The sequence below is a fragment of the Toxotes jaculatrix genome, chromosome 21, assembly GCF_017976425.1.
Source record: "Toxotes jaculatrix isolate fToxJac2 chromosome 21, fToxJac2.pri, whole genome shotgun sequence".
In the NCBI taxonomy this organism is placed as follows: domain Eukaryota; kingdom Metazoa; phylum Chordata; class Actinopteri; family Toxotidae; genus Toxotes; species Toxotes jaculatrix.
In genome coordinates this window covers 7147370-7174126 of record NC_054414.1, presented here as the reverse complement: position 1 = coordinate 7174126, position 26757 = coordinate 7147370, and the positions used below count along the sequence as shown (strand labels likewise).

The window sequence follows — 26757 nt, the reverse complement described above, 5'->3', positions numbered from 1 at the left end:
CTCCTGTGGTGCTGGAAATGGGTTTGCACACAGTTTTTACCACAGTCTGAACTCCTACAGTTAGCCTGGCTGTCAGATGGGGGAACAACAGACCAGGGTCTTCTCAGAGAGATAACAGCAGAGAGAGAGAGAGAGAGAGAGAGAGAGAGAGAGAGAGAGAGAGAGAGAGAGAGAGAGAGAGAGAGAGAGAGAGAGAGAGAGAGAGAGAGAGAGAGAGAGGGGGAGAAGCATCATTATCATCTGCACTTTCTGCAGTTCTAAGCCGGGGCTCACGGCTGCTCCTAGTTCCACCTGCTTGTTGGAATACCCTTAGGCTAAAGATCCAGTTAAATGTCAAGCAAAGAAAAAGCTGCAATTATCCGTTCACAGGCTTCCTGTTTCAGATCTTTATTTCTGAAGTTATTTCATGGTATGCAAGGACCGTCTCCCTCAGGAAGCTGTCGTGCTGCGTCTGTTAGCCTGGATTAGGCCACAGAGACGTGTGTTTGGCTTACTCAGAGTGTGCACTTTGCATGTTCTCCTCAGCTGTCATGTGGGTTTCCACCAGGTGCTGGATGTCCCCCACCCCCACGTTTCACACGCACAATTAAAAACTTTGAATCATGCATCATCATGCCGGTTTGCAGCCACTGAGGTGTCTGCTATTGGGGATCCTAATGAATAAATGAAAGCGCATGCTTGTCCTCTTACAGATTAGCAGGCTGGGAAAACTCAGAGCACAGCTTTAGTGTCACCACCCAGGCGTAGTTAATGTCACTTGATAACTGTCATCTGACATCGATTGTTGAACTGAAATATCTCTCAGTGGAAGAACAAAAAATAACACATACAGTGGGGGTCCAAAAGTCTTTCTCATTTAAGTGAATGGGAAAGTGTTCTCGTTGTATATATACACACATTCTCACAAGAGGTGAAACTGATTTCTTTTGTTTTTTGGTTCATTTGCTGTCTGCTGGCCATTTTATTTTCTCTGTCATTTCTAGTCTCTCATATTTATGTGGAGGGCTTCAGTTAAAAGTGAGGGTCCTGTTCTTGCTCACTGACGTTCTGTCTTAAATGTCAGCATTGATCTATAGGAATTAGTCTAGCTCATTGAAATGAGCATCTAAAAAAAGCTCAGTGTTCATCTTTCAAGACACAACAGAGAACAAATAACAGTTGTTCATATCAAACTTCTATTTCTATTTTTAAACAACATAAGGATTTCTGATCTTTTTTTTAGGGACTAGAAGATGATGATGCTTCTCTTCAAAAGTATTTAAAATGTGCCAAAAGAAATAGTTCAACATTTAGAGAAATGTTTATTTGCTTTCTTGCGGTCGAGCTAGACAGGTCTCCAGACCCAGTCTCTGCTGGTTGCCTGGCAACCTGAGAGTAAAAACAAGTTCTTCCAGGAAGTCACTGCGCACAACCCCCCCCCAATGAAATCACAACTTGTCGCTTGTATGCTTTGGATTATGTACAGGTTAAACAAACAAGATATATGTGACGTGTTAATTAGTGACCTCAAGAGATTTATTTGTTTTACCCCATCCTGAATGGACAGAGATGAGAGTGATATCAGTGAATAAGCCTATTTCTCAAATGTTGAAGTATTTCTTCAAGTTGTAACATTTTAATTTTACAATTTGAAATCCACCATATTGAAGGGTTTTTAAGGAACAGTCAATTTTGGCTTGAATGTAAAGCATATGATGGGTTACAGTGTTGGGTTCAGCCACATTTTTCATTCGTTCCATCTCATGCACGTCTGAAGGAACAGATACACTCTTGTTATCAGTACAGCTGTCTACACAGGCTGCGTGACAGCTCATCCATTTTTTTTTTTTTTTTAAGTTTCACATGCATAACTACAGTGATTATGTGTTGGGATCTGAGCACTGCCAAAGTGTAGGTAACCTGCCCCCTACACAGTACTGTGCCTGAATGCATGATGTGCAGACACAAACAGAGGGCTGAAGCTTCTGCCGCTGCTCTACTAATGTGCTTCTCACACTCTGTCTCCTGTGTAGACACGGTGAGGCTGTTACACTTTAAGCCTATGCCTTTTTTTGGGTGGGAATTTTAAACCTTTATTACAGAGAGTGGAGAAACCGAAATCTATAAACTGACAGTTAAATCTTTTCATTGTGCACCCTGGGTTTGTGAGCCAGTTTTGCTTTATTTCTCTGTCAGATGTAGACAACATCTTTCTAGTGTAGCTCAGAAGAGTTTGATTAGGTAATGTCATCCAAAATGTCAACCGTAAACCAACCGCTGTAGGCAGCTCCTCAAACTCATACTCCTGTTTCTGCAGTAATGTGTATCACAGAGTGAGAAATCCAGCATGCAAGAGGCATATAGAGACCAGTGTTTCCCTGACTGTGGCCTTGAGGGGAAGCAGCATTTCACCACTAAAAAGACCTTTCTTAGCATCATAAATTGCTTATACTTCAGTAACCAAAGGTGGATTTTCCTTCTTATGTTGACTCATTGAGGTCATATTTTTCATCAAACGTGTTATTATCCTTTCTCAGATATTCTCATAAGCCATTTAAATACTGACAATAGCACTGTGTCCATCACAGTCGAGCTTTCAACAACAGCCAAAACCCATCAACCATTTTTCCACAATGTCCCTCTGAACCATGATTAGAGACCCTGTCTCTGTTTGAAGACAGCTTTTGTTGGAGGTATCTAAGCGTTGGTGCTCAGATATTCGAGGATGCCGCAGTTTGGATGTTGCCAAGATTTTTGTCAGAGATAATGAAAGACTATTTGTGATTAGTCAGGAGGAGGGAGCTGGTAGCTGTGTGCAGAGGCTAATGTGTTGCCATAAATAAGTATGTCAATGAGACGGTGTAAAGTGGATTAAGCTCGCTGTGCTAATACTGCCATATGTGAGGAGCCATTTGATGTCTGAGAAACTACAGACACTATGGGACTGATTTCTATCATCACATTTTTGCTAATGCAGCTCCCAGTGTGTATTCAAACCCAGGAGCCGTATAACATGCAGTACATAAGCACATTTTACCATACGCACCCGCCGTAGTGTGGTCTTTGAAGCAGACTAGAGAATGTTCATTTTAGATTGTGCAGAAATATGATGACAAGATGATCTGATTTATTAATTCATTATTTTTGACTCAGGATACATTTTACACCAGGAGGTGACACACACTCATTGAAGTGTTACTCCTGCATCAGTGAGGTGGATTTTATCAGATATTAGAAGTTTAAAAAATTGATCGAAATGCATTAGTTTGTCTGGAAATGTACTAGAGGAAGTAATTTGCTCAGCGGGGTGTTTCAGCAGACCGTATGGAGTATTTAAAAGCACAGTCCTTCCTCTCCCCAGTCGAACAATAATGTATGGACTGCATTATTGAAATGTCTATCCCTCAGCTTAATGCTACAGTAATTGCTCAGTGTGGCCTTCACTTTGACTCTGACATGCCTGTTTTTACATTGATGGAGTGATTCAGGCAGAGCATGCAGATGTTGATGTGTGGAAAATCAGCTTTCTTATGTTTTTATTCTCTTGTTTTGAGACTATGAAAGTGATTAAAATGTCACACTGCTTATTCTTCAACATGCTCCTGCACATAAATTTCAACATTTTTGACTTTTGAAGTACAGTCTAAAGTTGTGAATTACTTTGATCGAGATGGAAGATGCCGTAAAACACACACACTGCCAGATCATAACAAGTCTGTGCTTCTCTTAACTTGCAAAAACTTAGATGTGCTTCTGTAGGTCAGACATAAAGTGCTGAGATGACAAGTCTCTAGTCCATTAGTGGCCTTGTCTTCTCTCATCTTGTCAAACAAGATGTCATTTACTGGATTCAGATCTGTCCTTTAATGCTGCTGCTCTTAATGCAAGTTGCTGTAAAGCAGGGTTTTTTTTTTTCAAAGTCTGTACAAATTTGTAGCAAATTGGCACCATCAATAGTATGCTGAATCAGTCAAGAGCCTTTCCTGTTTGCAGTGCACCCACTAATGTACATATAATTATTGCCAGATTACCCTGAGAAAGAATTAAAACGTGATGATTCTCAGGCAGGTCCTGGAGTTATAAGGAGATTTGTGGACGTTTATTCATGAGGGGTCACAGATAAGGATCTCCCCATAAAGTGCAAGTCACCCTGAATATAAATATATATATATCATGTCTGTGTGTTCAGATTTGACTGAGTTATGACTATGAGAAAAAGCAGCTTAAGTACCTTAATTACCTCAGTGAGCTGTGTGCCACAACTGCTGCTGCTGCAGCTGCTGACCTTGTCGGGATGCCGGCCGAACAATGGGCCAAACTACAATAAATTCCTTTGCTGTACCTGTTACTTTTCATCTCACACAGTATCTGTGGCTCATATCTCTCCCTTCACATCCCTGTGATGTCCATCATGCTCATAAATTATGCCTGTCTGTTATTTATTGGTTGTTCTTCCAAAGTCAAGGATTAGATTTCTTTGGTCTTTAATCCTGCTTTACATAAGAGAGTAGATAAAACGAGTGTTAGTTGATACAGTAGACAGAGAGAAGCCGACACAGGGTTAGAAAATAAAACCATCTTGGGATATTTTCTCACCTCCCACTTATCCGCTGGATGTCCATTTAAATGATGGTACATGCTTTAGAATAGAGAAGAGAGAATTTAATTGAACTATACTGTGAAGTGTCAGTTTCTCATATCTTTTTATAACATTAACAGCGTCTAGACATGTCTGTCACTCATGCTGAGATATTAACAACAAGAACTTCACAGCAGGACAGCTAACAAAGCTTCAGCTGTCACTCTTCTCTTAATGGCTGTCCAAAATGCCACATTTTTCATGTTTCATGTTCATGTAACCTAGACTGCCCAGCAGGCATGCTGACAGAGATCACTGAATAAACCATCACTTCAAAACAAAAAATTCTGTCGTTGTCTGTTTGCTCCTATGCTCAAATGTATGCAAAGTGTACATTTGACTTTTTTTCTTCTGAAGTAAATACATTAAATAACATTAAATGTCTTTTAAGTGTAATTCAAGTGTCTTAAAGTCAAATAATGACAACTCTTATTTTTTAGCTATTCAAGTGGCGTAGAGATAATAATGTTGGTCTGTCGGTCAGTCACTTTGGTCCTGACTGAAATATCTCAGCAAACACTCACAAAATTTGTACTGACATTTGTGGTCCTCAGGTGATGAATCCTACCAACTTTAGTGATCCTCTGGCTCTGGCTCCTCTGGCTATCCACTGGATAGATTGGCACAAATTTTTGCACAGACATTCACAGTCCTCAGAAGATAAAACAGAAAAATGTCTGGTGCCATCTCAAGGTTTTGAGTCAAATGTCTTGACAACTATTGGATGAATTGCCATGAAATTTGGGACACACTCATAGATTCACCTTCTGCACACATGGCCAATTGCTGGAATGGGCATGAATGTTAGATTGTCGATTTTGAGCCACTGACCAGCGCGGCAGTCTTGGCTCCAGTGGCTTAGCAGCTGACCAGACTGCAGTGTAACTGGGCAGCACTCTTGAAAAAACAGCATGCCTGCTCAGTCAACTTCATGTGACCCTAAAACTCAGTCAAACTTTAAAAAAAAAAAGAGAAGTTATGTGAAAGATGACCAACAATGTGAAGTTGAATGTTGCTGCTCGGGGTTTGTTGTCCATCCATGACTATATTGACTTAATCTATTCTTGATTATTTTAATCTTGTTTCTTGACTTTTTGGCCATTGTGAACACTATCAGGACCGTGTGGGTTTGGAAGGGAACATGCAGTACGACATTATGGCACAGTTTTGACATTGTTGTCTTTTGTTTACTTTATTTTTTGATCTGCCTGGTAGGGGGGAGCTATGGCTGGGTACATTTGGTCGATTTTTAAATCAATTCCTGTTTTCATGTACCAGAATCAAGTCTACTTTTTTTGTGGATGGGCATTTTGAAATTGAATTCTCGAAAGCCTCTCTGCTTCCTCTTTTGTCTCTGTGTATTCCCCGTTTCTTTTTATGATTTTTTTTTTGACTGTGAAAATGGAACCCAGCTCCTGCTCTTTCTCTCTCCCTCTTTCTTGTAATAGGCCCATCTTTCCTTCTCTCTCTCTCTCTCTCTCTCTGCTCCTTCTATCTTTTGTGAGTCTGAATAAAGCAGCTAATGGTGCATAGAAATGGTGGCAGCACAGTCACGTCTATAGTCTACAGACTCTTTCTCTGTTATGTGTCACAGTATATAAGTGGAAATACGCATTTACAAGGATAAGAGGAAGTCATTCTTTCACCCATCTCATTCATTTACTGTAAGAACTTAATGACAAATATGTAAATTGCAAAAAAAAGACTGTTACACAACAGTGTGCTATTGGTGTACTTTTCATTTTTCCTTTATTTTTTATTTTTTTATTTCTTTCCCTCATAGCATATTTAATAACTGATTTCTGGTTTAGTGAGCTTCTTACAGGGGGATATGCCTGTACGCTGGTGAACTCATTAACCAGCGTGAGCTGAAGTTTTGTGAGGAGACGACGATGATGATGGTGACCATGATGTATCTTACCTTTCCTTAGGTGTACATCCGCATCCTGGACAATGAGTGGAATGTGTACAGACGTTATACAGAGTTCAGGGAGCTCCACAATCACCTGAGAACCCAGTTTCCACAGGTGGACACCTTCAACTTCCCGCCCAAGAAAGCCATAGGGAACAAGGTGAGCTAACAGTAACCCTAACCTGTCTGACTGTTCTTTTATCTGTGCCTCTGTCGCTTTTTCACTTGTTTTAATTCTGTAAATAAGAAAACAATCAGTTACAGACTCAGTTGACTGTTTGCTAAGCCTGGCTCCCCCTTTGTTACTGTTGCTCTACCTGTCAAACTTTCTGCTCTGGCATGGTACGTCTGGATGTGCAGTTTGCAGCAATAATGGTGGCTCATCACGGCTTGGAACTATCATTGGTTTAGCTTACTACTGTACCTATTGTAGTAGTTAGCTGGACAAGCTAAGAACAGATGTTTAATCCATACCTAAAACTTTTGCTGCTGTGTTTTTGCTTTCGGAAAGGTCAAAAAAACACCAGCATCCAAACTGTTTAAATGCAGAATATCACTCTCACTACAGCCCCATGTACATCAGTTTGGCATGTGGGGAAAAAAAAACAAAGCTTGACAGACTTGCTGTGCATAGTTATGGTTGCTAAACTCTGATTGGACAGTCGTTGGTTGTTCAGGCGAATGGTCGATTGAACCCTTTTTCCTCCCATAAAAGATACGGTCCCCACATGACTTTCACCAGTTCTCATAAAAATTTACATCAGGCTGTAAAAATTTATTTCAGGCTTTAAACTCTGTTGAGCAAAGAAAGCAGTGATCAGATGGGGTTAATCACCTATAGTTCCCTGCCAGCAGTTAATCACTCCTTCTCTTTCTTCGTCTCTTCTATTTTGCTGACACACACACACACCCAACCTCACTCTTCATCTACAGGGGACAGTTTCCTCTCTAGTTACTGGGAGGTCTCTCTTACTCCTCTCTCCCTCCTTTTCATCCTGTTTTCCTCTGTCTCCCTACAACCTTTGGAAGATAATTTGGTTCTGACCTCGATTCCCTGGCTGGTTGGATTTGATGCTAGCACAGCCAGAAGCTGTCGTCTGACTCCCCACCTTCAAAGACACGGCGCTTTCATGGCTCGAAACTGGACTGAACGCTGAGTTGCAGGGGCTGCAAATGTGAGGAGAGGTTGAGTGTGTGTGTGTGTGTGTGTGTGTGTGTGTGTGTGTGTGTGTGTGTATATGTGTGTAGGTGTGCATGCTTGTGTGGGATCATGTGAAAGAGCAACTGTCTGTCAAAGGCCAAGGCAGTCGGTGTCATTGTGCCCTGGAAAGCTCTCTGAAAGCCCATTACACTGCAGGTTTGTGTGAATTATTGGTTTTCAGCGTCTCTGGGAAGTCGCCCATCTCTGCAGAAAAAGCAGCCAATTTTAAAGCAGGCACATCACATGCTGCTGGAAAGACCAACGCACACTGAACCCTGAGTTTAAGGATGCATCAGAGCGACTTGACACCAAAAAAAATGTTTTTTCTTGTTTTTTTTCTGACCTGCAGTGGTTGAAGTTTCACCTCACGTCAGTGATGTAGAGCTGTACTCAGTACACTGTGATGTCAGTGAGATATTTGTTATCATGACACTTCAGTCACTCTGAATAACACACATAATTCCTCTCTTTTGTTTTATTTCATCCATTTTCATTCATTATTTATCTTACATTGTGAGATTTCTTTTTTGTGTGTGTTGTTCCCCTCTTTGTTGAGTTTTCATGCCAGATTCTCTCTGTACCCTAATCACCTTTTGCTCTGTTTTCCTTCATGTTATTTTGTTTCTTTTCATTTTGAGTGGAGCCATTTTTATAGCCCTCTTGAGGTCTCTTTTCCTCACCCACACTGTTTGTTTTTGCTCTCTCTCTTTTAAAAGTTTCTAGTACTTTACAAACACACTGTACCTACGGTGATGATGTTTGAATCAGGTTGTACCATGGAGAGCTGATTGATCCATCTGTCCTCCAGTTTGATACTAAAACCTAAAATTGCCTAGAACCTTGAATCGTTCTCAATTTGCTACCACTCATAAACTGGGGATAAATTTAAGAGTCCTGCAGGGCTGTCACATGTTCAGGAACGAGTTGTCATGTCCAAAAACTTCAGGACTCACTGGGCACATTATCTCTGCCTCACTCATTAAATGAAGGTGATGGAACCAGATATTTTTATTAGAATATGCACCATGAACATAGTATCATACAGAAAGCTGCATCAAAATGGCATGATTGGAGTTACTGGTGTTGCTTTTGATGAGGTTGATATTTTCTGTCTGCTTTCTGATAAGAACTCCACACATTTTTTGCTGAGCATTCTGATCCGCTCACAAATGTATACTCAAATTGGAAGAAAATTCTCCTGGAGATGATGTTTTTCAGGACCATCTGAAGCTCAGCATTTTGAAAATGAATCAAACATGAGCAATACATGCTGCAGCTTTGCAACTTTCAACAAAGTATAGCCTCAGTTGAAGATATTCTTTCATACACCGCAGACCAGTGGATATTATGAAGCCCTTCAAGTGGTAAAATTAATTAAACTTAGTAATTTGCTGCTCCAGCAACAGAAGTTTAGGAGAAATTTTCCAACACAAAACAGAGCTCAAGGCCTTAGGGCCAGACTGAAATGAAATGAGGGAGCAGGTGGAGGGCTTTATAGCTTAAAGATCTGATATCTACCAGACTGGTGAAGTTTGAGGGTATAGTGTGTTTGTGTGTGGGTGTGGGTGTGTGTGTGTGGGTGTGTGTATGTGTGTGTGGGTGTGTGTGTGTGTGGGTGTGTGTGTGCATGCAAAACAAGAATTTCTTCATGAGAGCTGAAGCTGCATGGCATAAAAAAGCAACTGTACTGTTTATGTGCGTGTGTAAAACACTGCTGTTCTTTGTGAAAATGTATGTGCGTTTCTATATGTGTACAACTACGTTTTTATGCCTCAGAAGTGAGTCTCTCTCTAATAAATGTGTATTTTTGTGTGTGTTGTGCGTAGTAATCAGAAGGCCTGCCGTGCTGAGTTTCCCTGTTATTTCAATCCAATCAGCATTCGCTTCTGGCTCTCTAGGAGTGGTGTGTAGTGTTGGCAGTGAAGACCTTCTTCTTCAGGTGAAGTGGAGAGCAGTGCTGCAGAAGTGTGGTGTACAGTGACAGTTTACTCGAACAGAAATACAGACATTTTGAACAGGTCTCAGTGGAGCTAAAATTACTGGTAAAAACTATACAAAGTGAAAGAAAAGTGAGTTTAATAAAAATCATTTCTTATTGTAAAGTCAAGATCTGGCCATAAGTGTCCTTGTTTGCCTTCGTGTGTTTGTTCAGGATCACTGTCCTGCTGCATTGTCCTAAAACTGGCGGGTTATGTATAAATGGGCTACTGTATACCCATTGAACTCCCTTAACAGTGCAATAATAGTCAGTGCTCTAACCGTAGTCCATGTTTCATTTCAAATCCAGTGCACTGGAGTAAAGAGCCGTGACAACAGAAAATGTGTCTCTGTCCCAAAGTCTGCACTGCTTTCAACCTGCCAATAAGATTAGCAACCCAGACACCAGCCAGACTAACACAGACGGAACGGGCGGCTTCTTGGTTAATGCTGGATTTTGAAGGTCCCCTGTGAAGTTTTTTGTAAACAAACAAAATTGCAGTTATATTTACAGTTACTCCCCAGAATATATCCTTGAGACTGTATTGACTAGTGGAATAGGGCGAAATTGTCGGCAAGGACTGTGTGAGTCCTTGTATGTGAGTGCAAGGTCCATGCAGAACGGGGACCTGCTTAAAAAAATGCACAGTGCTACAAGTTGTCATAAACTACAGTGGACACCTTTAAGGTTTGTGATGCTTATGGATATGCTGCACAATTTGTTCTCCATCATCTAGCTGATGATGGAGAAATGTTAATGTTAGGAATGGGTGACTGGGTTTGATGTGAGAGGGACAGACCTTCAAAAGCCTTTTAACTGCACCGTGAATATCTGCTCTGCTGTGCTTTGCTCTGGTGAGGATGAAACACACGAACTGCCAGTGGAGATCAGGTAGCTGGGGAAATACGTGCACACACCCCTTACTAACTGTATTACATGCCAAGGACTTTCTCACTTTCATCCTGCATGTTCACACACACACACACACACACTTTTTAAAATGATTGACGTCTCAGAGAGAAACACAGCTAAAGCTGTCAAAGGGCATCTGCTATGTTATGGATTTACATCACAAGGAAACTTATGGAACACACCTATCACATGTAACAGCTAACCTGCACAGGCACACACAAACACACAGACACACACACTTACTCTTGTGAGATTATCTATGCTAACACTTGACTGACTTACCAGGCGATTTGCATGCCAGTGCCCTGTGATTGGACTGTTTGACTAATCTCCTGCCTTGTGTGGTGTCAGGACTCATCATTATTGCAACAGAGGAACTCGGAGGGAAGATGATTCACAGAATTGCTACCTGGACGTGAGCTTAACTCCAGCACTCTCCACGTGAATCACGTTACATCGGACAAGACAGGAGTTTTAACTAATCTGAAATATATGTGTGCAGATCTGTGTATTGTTTTTGCTGTAGACCTTTTTAAACCCTCAGTGAATATCATACCTTTCCCTCCAGTCATTTAGTAACCTTTTACAGCTCTTATTAAGGTATTATTGTCTAATGGAAAAACAGGAGTCAGGACTTATATTTCAGTGCTTCTCCATCACTGCACGTGGCTTTCAGTCTTTCCAGCACAAAATATGATAAGTTTGTGTCGTTGCATGCCAAGACTACAGATGATATTGCTTTGATATTTTAGTTACTTGTAGGCAGTGAGCTTCTCCTTGCCTACAGTTTCCAGGTCAAGCTGCAGTCAAACATTTGGTACATGACTAAAGATGTTTGAAAACTACGTTCTGATGAGGTGGAGAATGAAACATTCGCATTAACTTGTCCATGTTTATCCTGCTACCATTCGAGTTTACACTGACACCTTATTTTAGCCAGTTTGGAATCAGCCAAATATCACAAGATGCCAAAATAGTTTTTTTTTTTTGCATAATGTTGGATCCACTCTCTATCACCTCCCTCTCCTAGTTACTGATTGGTTGTTCCTCTCTGAGCCCACATGTCATTAATTGTGTGATTGAGAGAGCTGCTTGGAGTGACAGTGGACCTTTCATCACATGATCACAGGCTGCTTCTACACATCAGTAGTAGTAGGAGTGAGTTGCTTAATAAATGTGGCCTCTTCTCTTTTAACAAATAAGATTTGAAGCTATTTTTTTTGCAACATCCAGCAGAATGACAGTTTTGTAAAAATTGCTTTTTATCACTTTTTATTTTTAGAATAATTTGACTGCTCCCGTATTCTCACCCACATGATGTTCAGTAGTCTCTGAGAGATTGCAGATCATGGTCAGTGTTTATGTAACACACCCCTTCATTAACATTACTGACTGTAGAGCTTGTAAACAGGACACTTTAAGCTATCACAACATAATTAGCAGTCATGTAAATACTGTTGAGGGAGTCAGTATTTGGATTAATTTCATTCAGGGAGAAAAAAAAAAAAAAAGTTTGGCTCGTGTCACAATAGCCAGTGGCAGAGTTGACCCCTGACAGTGGTAGCTGTGGCCCTGCGAGGCCTCGTCACCATCGAGACTTCGCCTCTTAGACTCATTTGTGCATCTGTGTCTCTCTAGTCCTGTTAATGAGCCAATGAGACTCTCCCTCTGTGTGTCTCCAAGTGCTTTAGGCGAAACTGCCAAGCTGCGTAACCTAACAATACAGATGATATTACACACACATATACAGATACAGATGCACACACACGGTCTGTGACAGCTCTTAATCAGCTGATCTGTCAGGGGCCTTGGCTAGGCATACGAGCTAAATGTTCCTGAGTCGCGCCTGTCAAATTCCTCCTGATGCTAACGCAGAGACAGAGAGGGGCCAGAATGATGACATCAAAACCATGTTGTTGTCAGTCCCCAGAGTCCAGCTGTCAGGTTTTCTTCACTGGCCGCACCTCATCCACATTTTAGGGCTTTTTTGTTCTCCTCCCTCAATATCAGTTTCTCTCATTTGCCCACGTGTATCACTGTCTCCAGGCCTGCTCACTGAAGTAACTCACCTGCCTGAGGCTTTGATAAAAAATGGCTTTGTTTTTGGTTCTGCTTTTATCTCTGTCTGTTTTTTCTATCAAGGAAGGAATATTTACGTGACCAGTGACCATGGACTGTTAGCTTATCCATGTTCAGTAAGCAGTTGGATGAGGATGTGTAAAAGATATCTTTTTACTGTGTACTCCAAGGCGCACATGACTACTTGTGCTTTTGATAGTTGTGGGTGACACAGAGTCTTGATGTGGGAATTGTCTTTCTCCCTCTCAGGATTGGGCTTCTGATTTATCCTATCACATTTGGTGTTACGCTGTGTGCCGCTGCTGACAAAATGTTGTATGGTTCTCCTTGTCTGTTTTATTGAAGTCAGAGGGCATGCAGAAGGGATCGCTCCCATGAGCCAGTCATGTGCTTCACTCAACAGTAATATAAATTTGCACAGCAACACTTAATTAAACAGGATGACATTCACACAAGGGAGTAGAAGCAAGATGAGAACAATAATTAAAATAATTTATTGATGCTTTCTTAAATACCAGATATTTGTTTAAATGTAATTAACAACAATGGCAATGGGACTTCATGGCTTTTGTCATCACTTTGATTACAGTAACACTGTGTAAGAGCTCTGAAATATAATCATGCCAGAGGAGTGGCACTTATGCAACTACCATTTGCACTTTGCAGTTGCCCCATCTTTGCATACAAAGAGAGAGGGAAAGGAGCGCCAAGGCTTCCCTGATTAATTAATCAGAAACTACAAAGTGAATTATTAACCAGTCTTAGTATGTTGTGTTCACATATTATGCAATATACATGTTTTGTGCTTTTAATTATGACAAGGAGACATTGTGGAGGCCTTGTATGAGCATTCCTGAATTGCCTGTGATGTTTTATGCATGGCTTGGACCCACGGTTTAGTGTGGGTTTAAACGCAGCGTTGAGAGAACAGGCTGTTCAGCCCCGCTGTGGTCCAGTGTGGGCTGACTTGGTGGAAAGTGTTGACCTTGTTTTCCAGTCTGCGTGTACCAACGCTGTCCACTCTCATTTAATTCAAGTGGACTGCAGGTTCAAATCAGAACTCAGGTTGATTTTAAAGTTGTTTAAAGTGGTGACCTGGGAGATTCTCTGCTTTATTTCAGCTGCATATGTGAAGCTGAGAAGTTTTGTGTTTCCAGGAAGTGGTCAGCAGACACCAAGGGCCAGATACGAAATCCTTGGAATCATTTTGTTATTTAAGATTTTGCTTACAGTCTCTTTATAACAAGTATCTGAATTGCCAAAACAGCAGCTTATTGTACAATCAGCAGGTTTGGCTTCTGGCTTGACTTCTATCACATGACACCCTTACATCCCTCCTCCCTCAATTTCCACTGTAGAGGCATAAAGCAAAAACAAAAAAAGCCACAACGGAAATCAATTTCTCTGTAAACACAAAGTAATTCAAGATTTTCATGCAGGATCAAGATCTTGGTCAAAAGCATTGATTTCCTGTTGGAGTAAAAAGTGGTTGATACTGTAGGGTGTAGTTAATTTTCACTTCTGAAAGTGTTTTTTGTTGCCAGGCAACATTTTAATCCTCAGATGTGATATTTGGAGTTTTTTTTTCTCCCCCAGAGTTGAATGGCTTATAACTGCCACCAAATTCACTGAGCAGCTGTGGAGAGCCTGATGTTATGCTTCTCTTCCATTGACAGCTCCCCTCCTGCTTATCTACAGTATGTGTATGCTTGTGCATGCACTGTATATATACATCCATTTTTACTTTCTGCCTTTATATGACCATTCCATGATCCTATATCATGCTATATTCTGTGCACATAACCACTAATACACATATGCTGCTGATAAGATGCGTAGAAATGTGTCTTATCTTGCAGCTGGAATCCATGACATTTATGACATTTAGAGGTTGAGGGAGGACAGAAGAAAACATCCATAAAGCATCTATACTGCCCTACAAAGGCAGAGTATTAACTACTGAAGCAGTTCAGAAAACAGGGTGTAAAGCTTTGTCATAAAACCTGCATCACATCTAAAAAAGGCAAATACTGCACTTGACCTTTGGATAATCTACACAGAATGTGATGGGCAAAGCAATATCTACTAACAAGTTGTGTTCTTTAAGTTTTTGTATGCATTTTAAATTGATTATTTTAAGAAAACAAACTTTATGTTGAGTATTTACAGCTTATCTTATTTGAATTAGATATATCTTTGTTTTGCCAGGTGTCTGTCTATTAATTCATAGTTTAACTTATTTAAAGATGTTGGCTTATTTTTCATTAAGAAGTAGGGAAAATAAATAAGTAAAGTTAGTGGTTTACTTTAGCTAAGGCAAGCCGTGGCTTCTCGCCAGAGTGCATTAAGTGCAAGTGTTAGACTCTAATATTAAAAAATGACTAAACCACAGCGTAGTTTCTTCAGTCAGGGCAGCAGCACAGTCCCAAAATATGTTAACTGCACAACTAGAGTGCAGTTACAGCAGTTTAGCTTGGTTTTTAGCTCCATTTTGAAGCTGGTTGAAATTTTAAAATAGATTCAGGTCTTAAATCAACTTTGACCAAATGTAGTTACTGCCTTCATGGGCCAGTACAGCTTCCTGCATCTTTCTTCATTTGAACAGGATGCTTGTTATTTATGTAAGTTGTGTATAAGGCAGAAATAGGCCATAAGATGTACAAACAAAGCCTTGCTCACCTCCATGTTTTATATGTGCTGGTATATGTACTCTCCTACATAATAAATAATAATAGACTGATTTAGCCTTCATTTCATATCAGTATAGCGGCGTGGAGAGAGAGAGAGGGAGGCAGGAAACTAAGAGAGCGCAGTGTTGAGATAGGTGCATATAAGCAGACAGATGTAAGAGGACAGAATCAGCCTTGTACCTGCATCAGTATGCCACAGTAGTTTCTACTCTGCCGTCTCGTTCCTCTCTGCAAACGACAGACAGCACCTGGCCTCTTCAGCCCTCCTCCCTGTCTCCACAAGAGGATGAACCTGTCATGATGTCCATTAGTGTTATTACTGCTCTGACATCCATGAAAGCAGTCAGGGTGTCCCTTATGGTGTTGACATAGCATGAAACCAGCGCTGGCGTACACAGCCTAATCTGACACATCAGATTTGGCCTTTCCTACCATGTCTGTTTTACCCTGCGTGAAGTAGACTTTAGTTATCCGCTCCTACTCGTCTAAACTTGCGTACTTATCCACTACTTGGAGCAACAGTCTGTTTGGAAAGTTCTCCCTGGCCACTGCACTGCATATTATCTACAGTGTGTTTGGTTGGTTCAGAGTAGCAAAATGTGAATATACTTTACCATACAGTGAAAATATAGCGAAAGGCAGCAGGAGCCTTGTCATGGCACAGTGTCTCTCACTTGTTGGTTATGTTGGTTATACAGATCTAAATGAGCCATAATTCATACCACACTGGTGTATAAAGGTTTTCGCAGCCTGGTCTCTTCCTTCAAGTTGTAGGTTTAAGTTAAATCACAGATTTTAAGTTTCGCAATGTAACATGTACTAAAGCCTCATTATTTTTTTAAAAGAAAAAAAATTATTTCTTTTTTTAAAAGAAATATTGGTTTAAACTGATTTTCACCCAGATTATTTGTCCCCATGCATCTAAAATTTAGTTTTGTTTCCAGTTGCACAAAAGTACAGACCACCATAGTTTATAGTAAATGAAGTGTGGCTGACAGCTCCCAAAAGCTTCTTTTTATAGAAACTGAAAATTATAAGAAAGAAAAAAAAAAACCTTCAGATGAGCTGTTGATTATGCACCCGTGGCTTCCTGCGTAAGTAAATAAACAAGAGACGCTGAAATTACTGAGTATTTGAGTGGCAAATTGCTCTTTTAATATCAGATTTTCTTATGAATTGCAATAGTTAAAGGAAACTGATAATTATTTCCCTGATTTGTTTATTATTTTTTCCTCAATCAAATCAAAAGCATTGGACTGTAAATGTCAAGTTGCAGATGCTCTGCTTCTACTAAATCTTATTTCCCAGTGACTGCTGGTGTTTGTATTTGTTTTTTAAATGATTATTATTATTATTTATGTTTATTTTATCTCTTTGAGAGCTGTTACAGATTGTCTTGTCTGCTTTGCTGTAAGCAATTTTCAAATTAGGGGCAGTGCAGTCTTAAATTTCATTATATTTTATTTCAAACACATTGCTTATATTTCAAGTGTGAATGTCACTGCTCTGTGAAAAAAGCAGGTAGCTTGTTGAAAACAAATGCAAGAAATCCCCACGGGCTTCAGATGTTAAAAAGCAATTTCAATGCTCTTGCTGATTAATGAACGTAATGAACGTCAGCTTTGTGTTATCAGTGCTTTAACTTTGAATTGTTTTTTTGACACAGTGGTTACTACATGCAGTATTCTTTTTAATAAAGTGTAATTTTATTTTTCACATTTCCCATGATTGCGTGTTCTGCAGCCGTTGAGCCCCGGTACTACAAAGAGTTCATTGTTCTTGTACAGAAGAAGCAAATGTGTATTTTAAGACAAGACAAATTCACTTGGGTTTTAGATCAAAAGAGAAGCAGCAGCTTCAAAAACAGGAGAATTTGGCCTCCTACAGTAGCTGTTTGTTCCAGTCCCAAGCACCACAGAGTGAAGCAGAGCATTGCCCAGGCTTTGTTCTGTGCCTTTTCTGGACACCGATTAGCTGTGCTAACACAGCCACGTGGCCCTGTGCCTCTGTCTTCAGACTCCCTCGCTGAAGGGGGTCTGAATACTGTGCATCATTTTCATTCAGCATCAGCAACCCAATAACAAAATGAACAGGAATATTGTGGCGTATTAGTCTTCAAAAATACATGCTTTTAATTAAAAGCAGACCATTGCTTGTCTTGAGAGATATGAGATTTGGAGGCTTGGTCGGTGGCCATGTTATGGACAGTTCAAACTGTTACTGCTTTTTACTGCAACCTCACAATATTTGTAATGACAGTAGGAAAACTCACAGGGGACTCCTGAAGATTTCATTCATGCGCAGTAATAAGACATAATCATTCCAGAGTCTCAGGTCTTTAAGTCACAATATGAAACTTTTTGCCTCGAGGTAGCATGTGTTCATCAGACCCACCACCCACAAGCTGAGCTGCTCAAACCTCAATACATGTCAGTCATCTTGATGAGATTTGAAACATCATTTGGCCGGAGGCTGAGGGAAGCAATTGGTACAGGCAACAACACTGAAGAAACTCCTTCCTTTTAGCTCTGATTTTTGTTTCCACTAAACTCCTCATGGTCATATCTGATTCTTCAGCTGCAAAATGATCTTCAATATCCTCTCATTCAGCTGTTCATTAACTTTGTCTGTCGTGTATGGAGGGTTTTTCAGAGCTTTTTTGCTGAAAACATCCATCCATGCATTGGCTAGACCGCTTATCCTTTTGAGGGTCGTGTTGGGGCTGAAACCAATCTGACCGAGAGGCGTGGAACAACCTGGACAGGTCACCAGTCCATCACAGGGCTGACATTTAAAGACAAACAACTATTCACGCTCACATTCACACCTACAATTTAGAGTCACCAATTTAACCTAACCTACTATGGGTGGAAGCATGCAAACTCCACACAGAAAGGCCCCAGCTGGCTGACAGGTTTGACCCCACAACCTTCCTGCTGTGAGGCAACAGTGCTAAACACCGCAGTGCTGTGTTGTCCTTCGCGGAGAACACCTGCGGCCAAAAACAGCGCTATGACAGCAGTGAGAGCAGAAACAGTAAAGCTGCCGACCAGAAAACCAAAAAATGAGCTGAAAACGCTTTGAAGCTCCTATGAGCTGAGGAGAACTGAGACTTCTCTCAAATAAAAATGAACAATTATTGCTGCTTTAATACATTTGTTGATTTATTGTTTTAATGTGACAGAATAAGTTGCATGTTGCAGCTTTAACCTCAGCTTCTCCAGACATCAGTTTATCTACAACTACCAGGTTCCTCTCCGTCTTACTCTGCTCTGTTTGTCTCTCGCTCTCTGTCTGCAGGATGCCAAGTTTGTGGAGGAGAGAAGGAAGCAGCTGCAGGGCTACCTTCGCATGGTGATGAACAAACTGATCCAGACGCTGCCAGAGTTCACAGCCCGCCCCACCAAAGAGACCCTACTGTCTCTTCTGCCTTTCTGTCAGTAAGTGGACACATGCAAGCATGTTCAACACAGGATCTCAGCTTTTATGTGAGCATGTGCATTTTGTGTGTGTGGGTGAGAGAGACTCAGGAAAAAAAAGATGCCAACACGTGTGTGCAGGTGCAGGGCTCGTGTCGGTGAACGATTGCTGCAGTGTTGCAGAAATTTGAGTAGTCCAGTCCAAACAGGAGCAGCCAGGGAATGGAAGTTATTTTCTAACCTTGTGTATTCATCCAAATCATTAGGTGGCAGTTTTGTTTTTTTGTCAAATATGACAGAATCCACATTTTCTTTAAGAAAATGTAGAACTGCATTTTGAAATTGTAGAAATCCCATTGAATGCTCACACAGCATCTAACAAGAACAAACTGCCTCTCAGTTTTTTGGCAATAATTTGTATGTATTATACCAATTTAATATACAACATTTTAGGAAGAATTAGCTGCCACGGCTGTTGTGGTAGTAGTTGTTAGAGGATACAAACAGGGAGGATTAATGTCACTGAAAATGCCAAATCCCTTGTAAACAAACTTCAGCATTTCCCTGCGTTTTACACTCATATTCACACATACAGCGTATACTGTATGTTCTCTCACGCACACATTCACACACTCTCAGACTAGCAAGTGTGAAAGTGCATGATGCCTCGGCTTCCCACCTACCTACCAGGCTACATCAGAAAATGAGATGTTCCAGTCATTTCCTGTCAATATTCACATCAGTTTCCACTCACTGCAGTCAGCCAGCGAGCGTGACCTGTCACACCGTCTGACTGGAATGTCATTTCCTCTGTGGAGACATCTGAGTCATTGGGCAACAACAACAACAACATCATCATCATCAACAACATAGTTGACACAGATATAAGTTCTTCACATTGTGTCTGTGTTTAAAGTCACTATGTGTAGAATTTCTTTCAAACCATTTTCATTTAAAAAAAGAAAAACAGTCCTGGTGAAAATAGGTGCAGTTTACTTTTCCTCTCATTCATCTCAGTCTCGATAGATGTGTTATTTTATGACAGATTCAAAGGATAAACTACTAAATCTCTCTGCTGATCATGGGAACAATTATCCAAGATCCTTTGGTAACCATGGCAACACATATGCACATCAGCGTGTGATTACAGAGATTTTCCCAGAAGGAAAAGAAGTTAATCAGAGGTATTTGTCCTGTAAACTGTCTCCCTCTTATCATTACAGGACAAGGGGCCTCTTCTTCTTCGTCCTATTTCTACCTGTTCTACGTCATTTGTAACGTATGAAGTCCAGAGAGAGAGAGAGAGAGAGAGAGAGAGAGAGAGAGAGAGAGAGAGAGAGAAGATAGAGTTATCTGTCAGTCCATTCGGTTTCATGTTCAGATGTCTTAATTCTTTTGTAACAAGTCAGAGCGAACATGAAACCAAAATGGCAGAAATGTAGCTTTTTTTTTTCTTGATTTCAAACAACGTAACCAACAAGAAGACATTTGCTTTAATAAGGTCTTTATTTAGATATTTATTTTAACCTCACTGGATTTAAAAGGTGTGTTCAACATTAGGATTGTCTGGGATTTAGATCATTTCTTGTGGGAAGTCAAAGTATCAGGGTACTTTAGAACCTGCTGAATATACTGAAAATACTGTGGCTGATTAGAACTCTGCTCAGGTTGAAAGCGAGGTGGAGTTCTACTGGCATTTAATTAATTAAATAAGAAATTGAATTTAAAAACCCTTTTTTTCAAGGGGCAACACACCGGGTACAATCATTAAAAAAAAAAAAAAATCAATTTTCTATGTTATACAAGTAGCGATAAATTCAAATTGAGAGGCGAGTCTTCAGAGTCAGTCCAGTAGAATAAGAGTACCAGACATATAGGCCTGTATAAACCCCGAAAGCACAGACTGCTCATTATTTAGTCTGTCCTGAGAGGCTTAATAATCATATCTCTCTTTCTCATATCTCCGAGCTGAAATAGAAACCTTTCTACTGCATGTCTTTGAATGGCATGAAATATTACGGTGTCAAGCCACCAGAGTCTGCTGGAGACTTCACTGTCTGCTGTTCTACACAGACTGAAATATTGTTATTCAGAGTTTAATATGTCTATTGAATGAATGTACATCCATTCTCACACAGTTTCTGCATGGGTTTGGAGTTGTGAGTTCCTGCTTATGTGCTGTTTCCTAATGAATTGTATCCCTGGAACACAGCAGGTTATCCATTATGGAACAAAGGTTGAACAACAAAATAACAGGAGATGCTGGACAAGATATAGTTGGTGGTGTAAGTCAGTGTTATGGGGAAAAACTCTCTCCTTTGACAAGTGCCTCTCATTCATCTTCATCGTTATCAGATAAGACTCAGGGATCAGGGGATCATGTTGCGGAGACGGTCGTCAGGGTAACTAGGGCGATGATGTCATCAAGTGGCCAAGATTATTTCCTCCCTACTAATGAGAAGCCTAAACATCATCATAAGATCAGAAATGACTACAATTTGATTTCTGTGTGTCTCAAATAATGACTTCTGGAGGTGAGTGGAGGAATAATGAGGTTTTTAAAAGTTGGAAAAGCTACAAAAATGTCCCGGAAGCTAAGCTAGAAAATTAATTTCAATTAACTGTTTGCTAAGTCCCTCCCCCAAACAGCGATTGTCCAATCATAGCTTAGCAACTGTTACTAAAAAAATAGTTGAAAATGACTTTTTTGGTTGATGAAAGCTTCACCATTTGCTGTTTTGACTAATGTCTGTTTTTCCAGGAAAACATCTTCTTGCAGAAAGGAAATGATGCATTTAAGCCTCCAGATGCAGCATCAGTGGTTTGTTTGAATAATAAACTCGGTCATAAACATCACCAGATGTTCATTTAAAGTCCACGACTTTTTTCTTCCCCTTCCCGCCATTCTCACTTATCTAGAGACACACCCCAGGCCAACGACAGCGGAGCTAAGACGCCCCGTTCCAGAACTTCTTCCCGTTTCCCCAGACTGGGCCGCAGCCGCAATCAGGAGGCCAGACCAGAACCTCAGAGTGGAGACCTTTAACAGCAGAGCCTTTGGACTCATAATGTCCCACTGTATAGGCAGAGGACAGCAATGTTCCTGTGTCTCTGGACTATGACACATTGGCTCACAGTGTGAGGACATCAAGGGCGCCTAACGGACCCACAAAGCCTTACAGATAAAAAGCCTCAGTGCAGGAAGGGGCAAAGGATGCGTTCACATCGCATGCCTATCTAGGTGAATATGTAAATGTTTCTGTGCATTGCCTGGCTGAGTAAAGGATAAATGACTCCTCCAAGGCTGCCTGTCAGTGGACCCAATCATACAGCACCTCTTACCTCAATGAGAGACCAAAAGACTCTCTGTAAACTGCACACGGACTAGCTAGGACTGCTTCCTCTTATCTCAAACACAAAGAGATGATGGGGACATGTTTTTTTTTCTTACTCTGCGCAGTTTTGTAGTGAAAGTGTATCATGGTCACAGTGCCTACAGTGTTTTGTAGCTGCTTTCCTGCTCTGGCTAAGGGGGATGGGGGGTATACAGAGAGGTGAAGAGGGTCAATGTGTTCTCTTGGGGGACAGAACGTTGTTTCTCAGCTTATTTGTCAGCATTATGGTGCCATTACATTTTAGACAAGGATGATTCTCTGGCGTGGACCACCAGGCAATGGGCATTCCTTTTTCTTACTTCTGTGATATTATTGTTATTACAGCTTACAGATAATCTGCAGAAAGTGCAACAACATCTCTCAATGTTGTCAGGGAGGCAGTAATTATCAAAAATAGATTTTAAATTCTACTTAATGATCATTAAAGGATTAGGGTTAAACACCACTGATAAAACCAAAATCACTTATGGACTGTATGGAAATTATCGGGGTGGGGAGGTGGTTGAAATATATTTCACTTTTTGAAAAAACAAAACTCTCTCTGGTGTAATCAGTATTTTCTTTGTACCCTAACCTTGACTTAAAAAAACATATAGTACTGAGCTGGCACATTTCACCATAAATAACAAAAAGAGGCAAAGCATAAAGAATTTAATATAGAGTAATCCAACCCAGACCTTAATATGTTAATGGAATACTTTCACAAAACACTGCATATTTTAAGCGGAATTAGAAATGTCCAAATTTATGGCACACATAACAAAATTCTGAATTTTCCAGCCAGTCTGTATTTTAGAATAAGGATATACTAAAAACTAAAAAGAATTTGTTAAACTACAGACTAAAGTACTAAAAAATAAATTAATGGTGGGTAAAAAAAAAAAAAAAATCTCACATGCTATCTTATTAAATTCACACCTCTCTCCCTTCTGGGGAAAAAAAAACATACCCTCCTTCTCCTTTTCTCACCTCCACTCTATCCCTAATAATTTTCTTACAGTCCCTTATTGAAGAAGTACACGAAGAGGTATGAATTCTTGCTGTTTGCGCTCAAAGATATGTCTCTTCATATCCACACATCTTAGATCAAATATCCTGCTGAGATGTATCTAATGAATTTATGTGACAGAGGTTTTTTTTAATTAGAAAGGAAGGGAAATACCATTTAACCATTAAAATAGACGAGTAATCTGTTTTTCGGTGGGTTTACCCTTCAGTACATCACGTAAATAAAGGTCTTCATCAAAGGTCAACTGGCTGTGCTGACAAATTCAGTGTTTAAAGATTGTTTAACTAATGTGTCTTAGCAGGATTTAATGCAGCGTTATGTTGCAAATGAATGTTTTAACGATGATTAAACACTTGAAGAAAAGCTGCTTGTTAGAGTGCAAGGAGGGGGCTGCTGAGCATCAAGTGTGTGTAAAACAGAAGCTCATGCATATGTATAGATTACCCAAGAGTAGTCAGAGACTATGTTCAAACGAGGAGTGATTGTGTTAGAAGGTTTTGGAAAACTTGAATCAAAGGGTCGCCTCGCAAAATGGTAAACACTGTTCGCCGTCGATGAAGGGAGGTGAACAAACAAGGCTTGTGGGTTTTAATCAAGTTGTTATTCGTACACAGAAATGACCCTCACAAGTATCCAACTACTGGTAAACACTGTGCAGTGTTGTCAGGAAATTCACACAAGGATGCTGTCAAATAAATGTTTTTTATCAGATTTCACAGAAACCTATTAACAGAGAGATTCTGTCTGTGGGAAGCCAATAAAACATCAACATAGGAAAGAAAAGAAGATGCAGTAACAGTAAAGAAATTATTTCACATCATTGGCATTCTCTTTTTCTCGGTCTGGTGTTGCATCCCATCTCAAACATCTAACTTAAACATGAATTTCTATCACAATTCCTTTCATTAAAGACTATTGTCTGCTGTGACACAGTACAACTGGTGATATTTTAGGTGTAGCACTGCCTTATATGTATTAGAAAAGTCAGCTCATAGCACCACACTATACTCTGTACTGCTGATGAACAACATTGTCTATAATAAAAAAGTAGCTTTTTTTCACAGATATTTCTTTTACAGCAAAGTTTGGCTCTGGGACCACTTCTCTGCACAAGTATCCATTCTGTATTTGTGATAATGTACAGTAACTATGCACAGGATCATTCACAGAAAGCCATCTTTAAAGGTCTGCTCCACCAATTTAGCATTTAATTCTTATAACTTGGTCGCATTCGTGAGGGGCAGTTAACCCTGGAGGCAGCTTAAAGGTACCCTGTGGAGTTTTTGACCACTAGTAGCGCTATGGAGCAATGTTTTTACTGTAAGTGTGGGTCACCATTTTGGTTTATCATATCCGCAGTCATTTTGCTTGTTTCATGCTAATCTGCAAAGTTTTCAGTTCCACCAGGGGCTTTGGAGATTTTTTTGGTTTCAGAAAACTGAAGCAAGTGCAGGTCTGTTCTCTTACAGTTTCTAAGCACTTACTCTAATAATTTTGAATTGGGAATATTTTGCCAAAAGTCTAAAAGTTTGTTCTATGGCTTGATGCTGTAAAAACTAAAAGCTTTTCATTGACAACAGCAAGAAAAAAATAGGCCACTGCTGTACAGAGAGGTTCCCGGTGGACATGGCAGGTGTAGTCCTGTAGCTTGGGGTGTAGAAGTTTTCATGATATGATCTCAGACATCAATCTTCTTTTAAGTGGCTCCATCTCTTTCCCCCACCATCCTCCAGATGCTGGATGAATTGGATCTTACTGTACCTGGAGGCTGGTGACCAGAGCCATGAGAAGCAAAGGAAGTGGGATCGGGTTATGATTAGGATGCCTCCAAAGTGTTCTCTTGCAGTATGCTATGTCTGTTCTTGTGTTCTTTTCTGTCCTTGCCTTAGTCAGCAGTCGGGCCTTATCTATCAGTGCCACAGCACAGAGGGGTTAACAATAAAGTACAGTGTGTAGAGTACATACACTACCAATGCCTCTGTATCAGCGTTGTCATTGTGAAGCTTGTTGCTTGCATTTATGGATAAAGTCAAAAGGCCTCTATGCAATTCTGCTGCAACAGGAAGCTTTTGTGTGTGAACGCATGTCAGCGTACATGTATGCATGCATGCATGCGTAGGTACATGCAGTAGCCGTGTACTAAAGCATACGTGTGTTTATGTGGCAAGATGAATGTGCTATATTCATATGAACCGTGTGTGTAAATGGATGGGTAGATAATGAGTTCCATCTTCAGAGCATCTGTTGCCCATCGTGCATCTGTTTTGCTTGTCGAATGGCTGTTTAACCTTTACTGAGCTTTTATTCAAACGACCCAGCCATTTTGGGAAACACTGTGGAGTTTGTTTTTGTGTGTGTGTGTTTGCTTGTTTGTCTTGTGTTTAATTTTGGACTCTGCTGTGTTTGCTGTACTGGGTCAGTAGAGAGAAGAATGGCAGGGGTGTACAAAATGCTCATTGTCCATTGACCAGAAAATTGGTTACAAGCCCGTTTAGGATCTGGGTGAATGCTTTTAGCAATGTTAGGTATTACACACACGTATACACACAAAGTACACTGAGCCCTGACACAAACATCCTCCTGTTTTAATAGTGTGGAGCAGAATAGCCTGGTTTGACCTTGACTTTCATCAGATAGAAGTCATTGTATTAAGATACATGTTCTGAGTGGATATGACTCATAGGATACGTCTTATAAGTTAGTAGATTTGTTGTGCAGCAAGAGATTGGAGGGTCACTAATCATGTTACACTTGGGGGGATAAGTCTGGCTTCCAACCACTAATGCAACACACCAGGGAGATGCCAGGAAAGCAGTGGTGCAAGGGTGAAGTGTTTGATTCGATTTTGTACAGGTGAGTCAAACCTGTTCCCACCAGTACAGGGAAAGAGAACAAACACACACACGAGGGACCAAGAGAAGGATCCTCACCTTTCTCGGGTTTGAAAGGCTGCAGGCGTAGTTTGGGTAGAAGTTGTGCCATGTTTTCACATTTCCAGCAGTAATTAAAGTGATTACAGCTGCTTAAATAACTACAAGTGCAACATCTGTTTTTTTCAGCAATAATTAATAACATGAGCTCTCACAATAAATTTACTACAAATGTCACAGGAAAGTGATTTGAGGCCCTGTTGGTTCACGGAGCTCTCTCACTCCGAGTTGAGCCTCCTCCCAAACTGTGTTGCCTTAATTAAATACTTAAGTTATACAGTAAAGGTTGAAGTAGTTTCAGTGAGTCTTTGTATGTTTACATGACTCTTAGCATATCGTGCGTGTGTGAATATTTTTTGCCTTAGAATGACACCAGCAGCTGTAGCAAAAATGTCTTTTTGAGTTCATCTTATTGTGTTGCTTAAGCTCTGTATATTTTTTTTGTTAAAGATAAAAGTAAAAATCCTTGACTTGTAAACTCATGAGAGAAAGGTATTTATCAAATTTCTTATGACTGAAAACTGCTGTTTTTCACCAGAGATCTCTTCAGTTTTTTGAAGCATAGATCTTCGATCTGCTCTAGCTCCTGACCCATAAGAGAACAAAGAGGCGTG

At 40.4% G+C, this 26757-nt stretch overlaps 1 protein-coding gene across 1 annotated transcript in view; it reads left to right on the top strand.

The window, feature by feature from the left end:
* snx29 (sorting nexin 29) overlaps positions 1–23835 on the top strand; it is a 107053-nt gene extending 83218 nt beyond the window's left edge. The window contains exons 19-21 of the mRNA XM_041066947.1: positions 6550–6690; positions 18691–18830; positions 21729–23835. Of these exons, the coding sequence (XP_040922881.1) occupies positions 6550–6690; positions 18691–18830; positions 21729–21855 (408 nt within the window). The 3' untranslated portion in view covers positions 21856–23835. The remainder of the gene's footprint in view (positions 1–6549; positions 6691–18690; positions 18831–21728) is intronic.
* The last annotated feature ends 2922 nt before the right edge of the window (positions 23836–26757 follow it).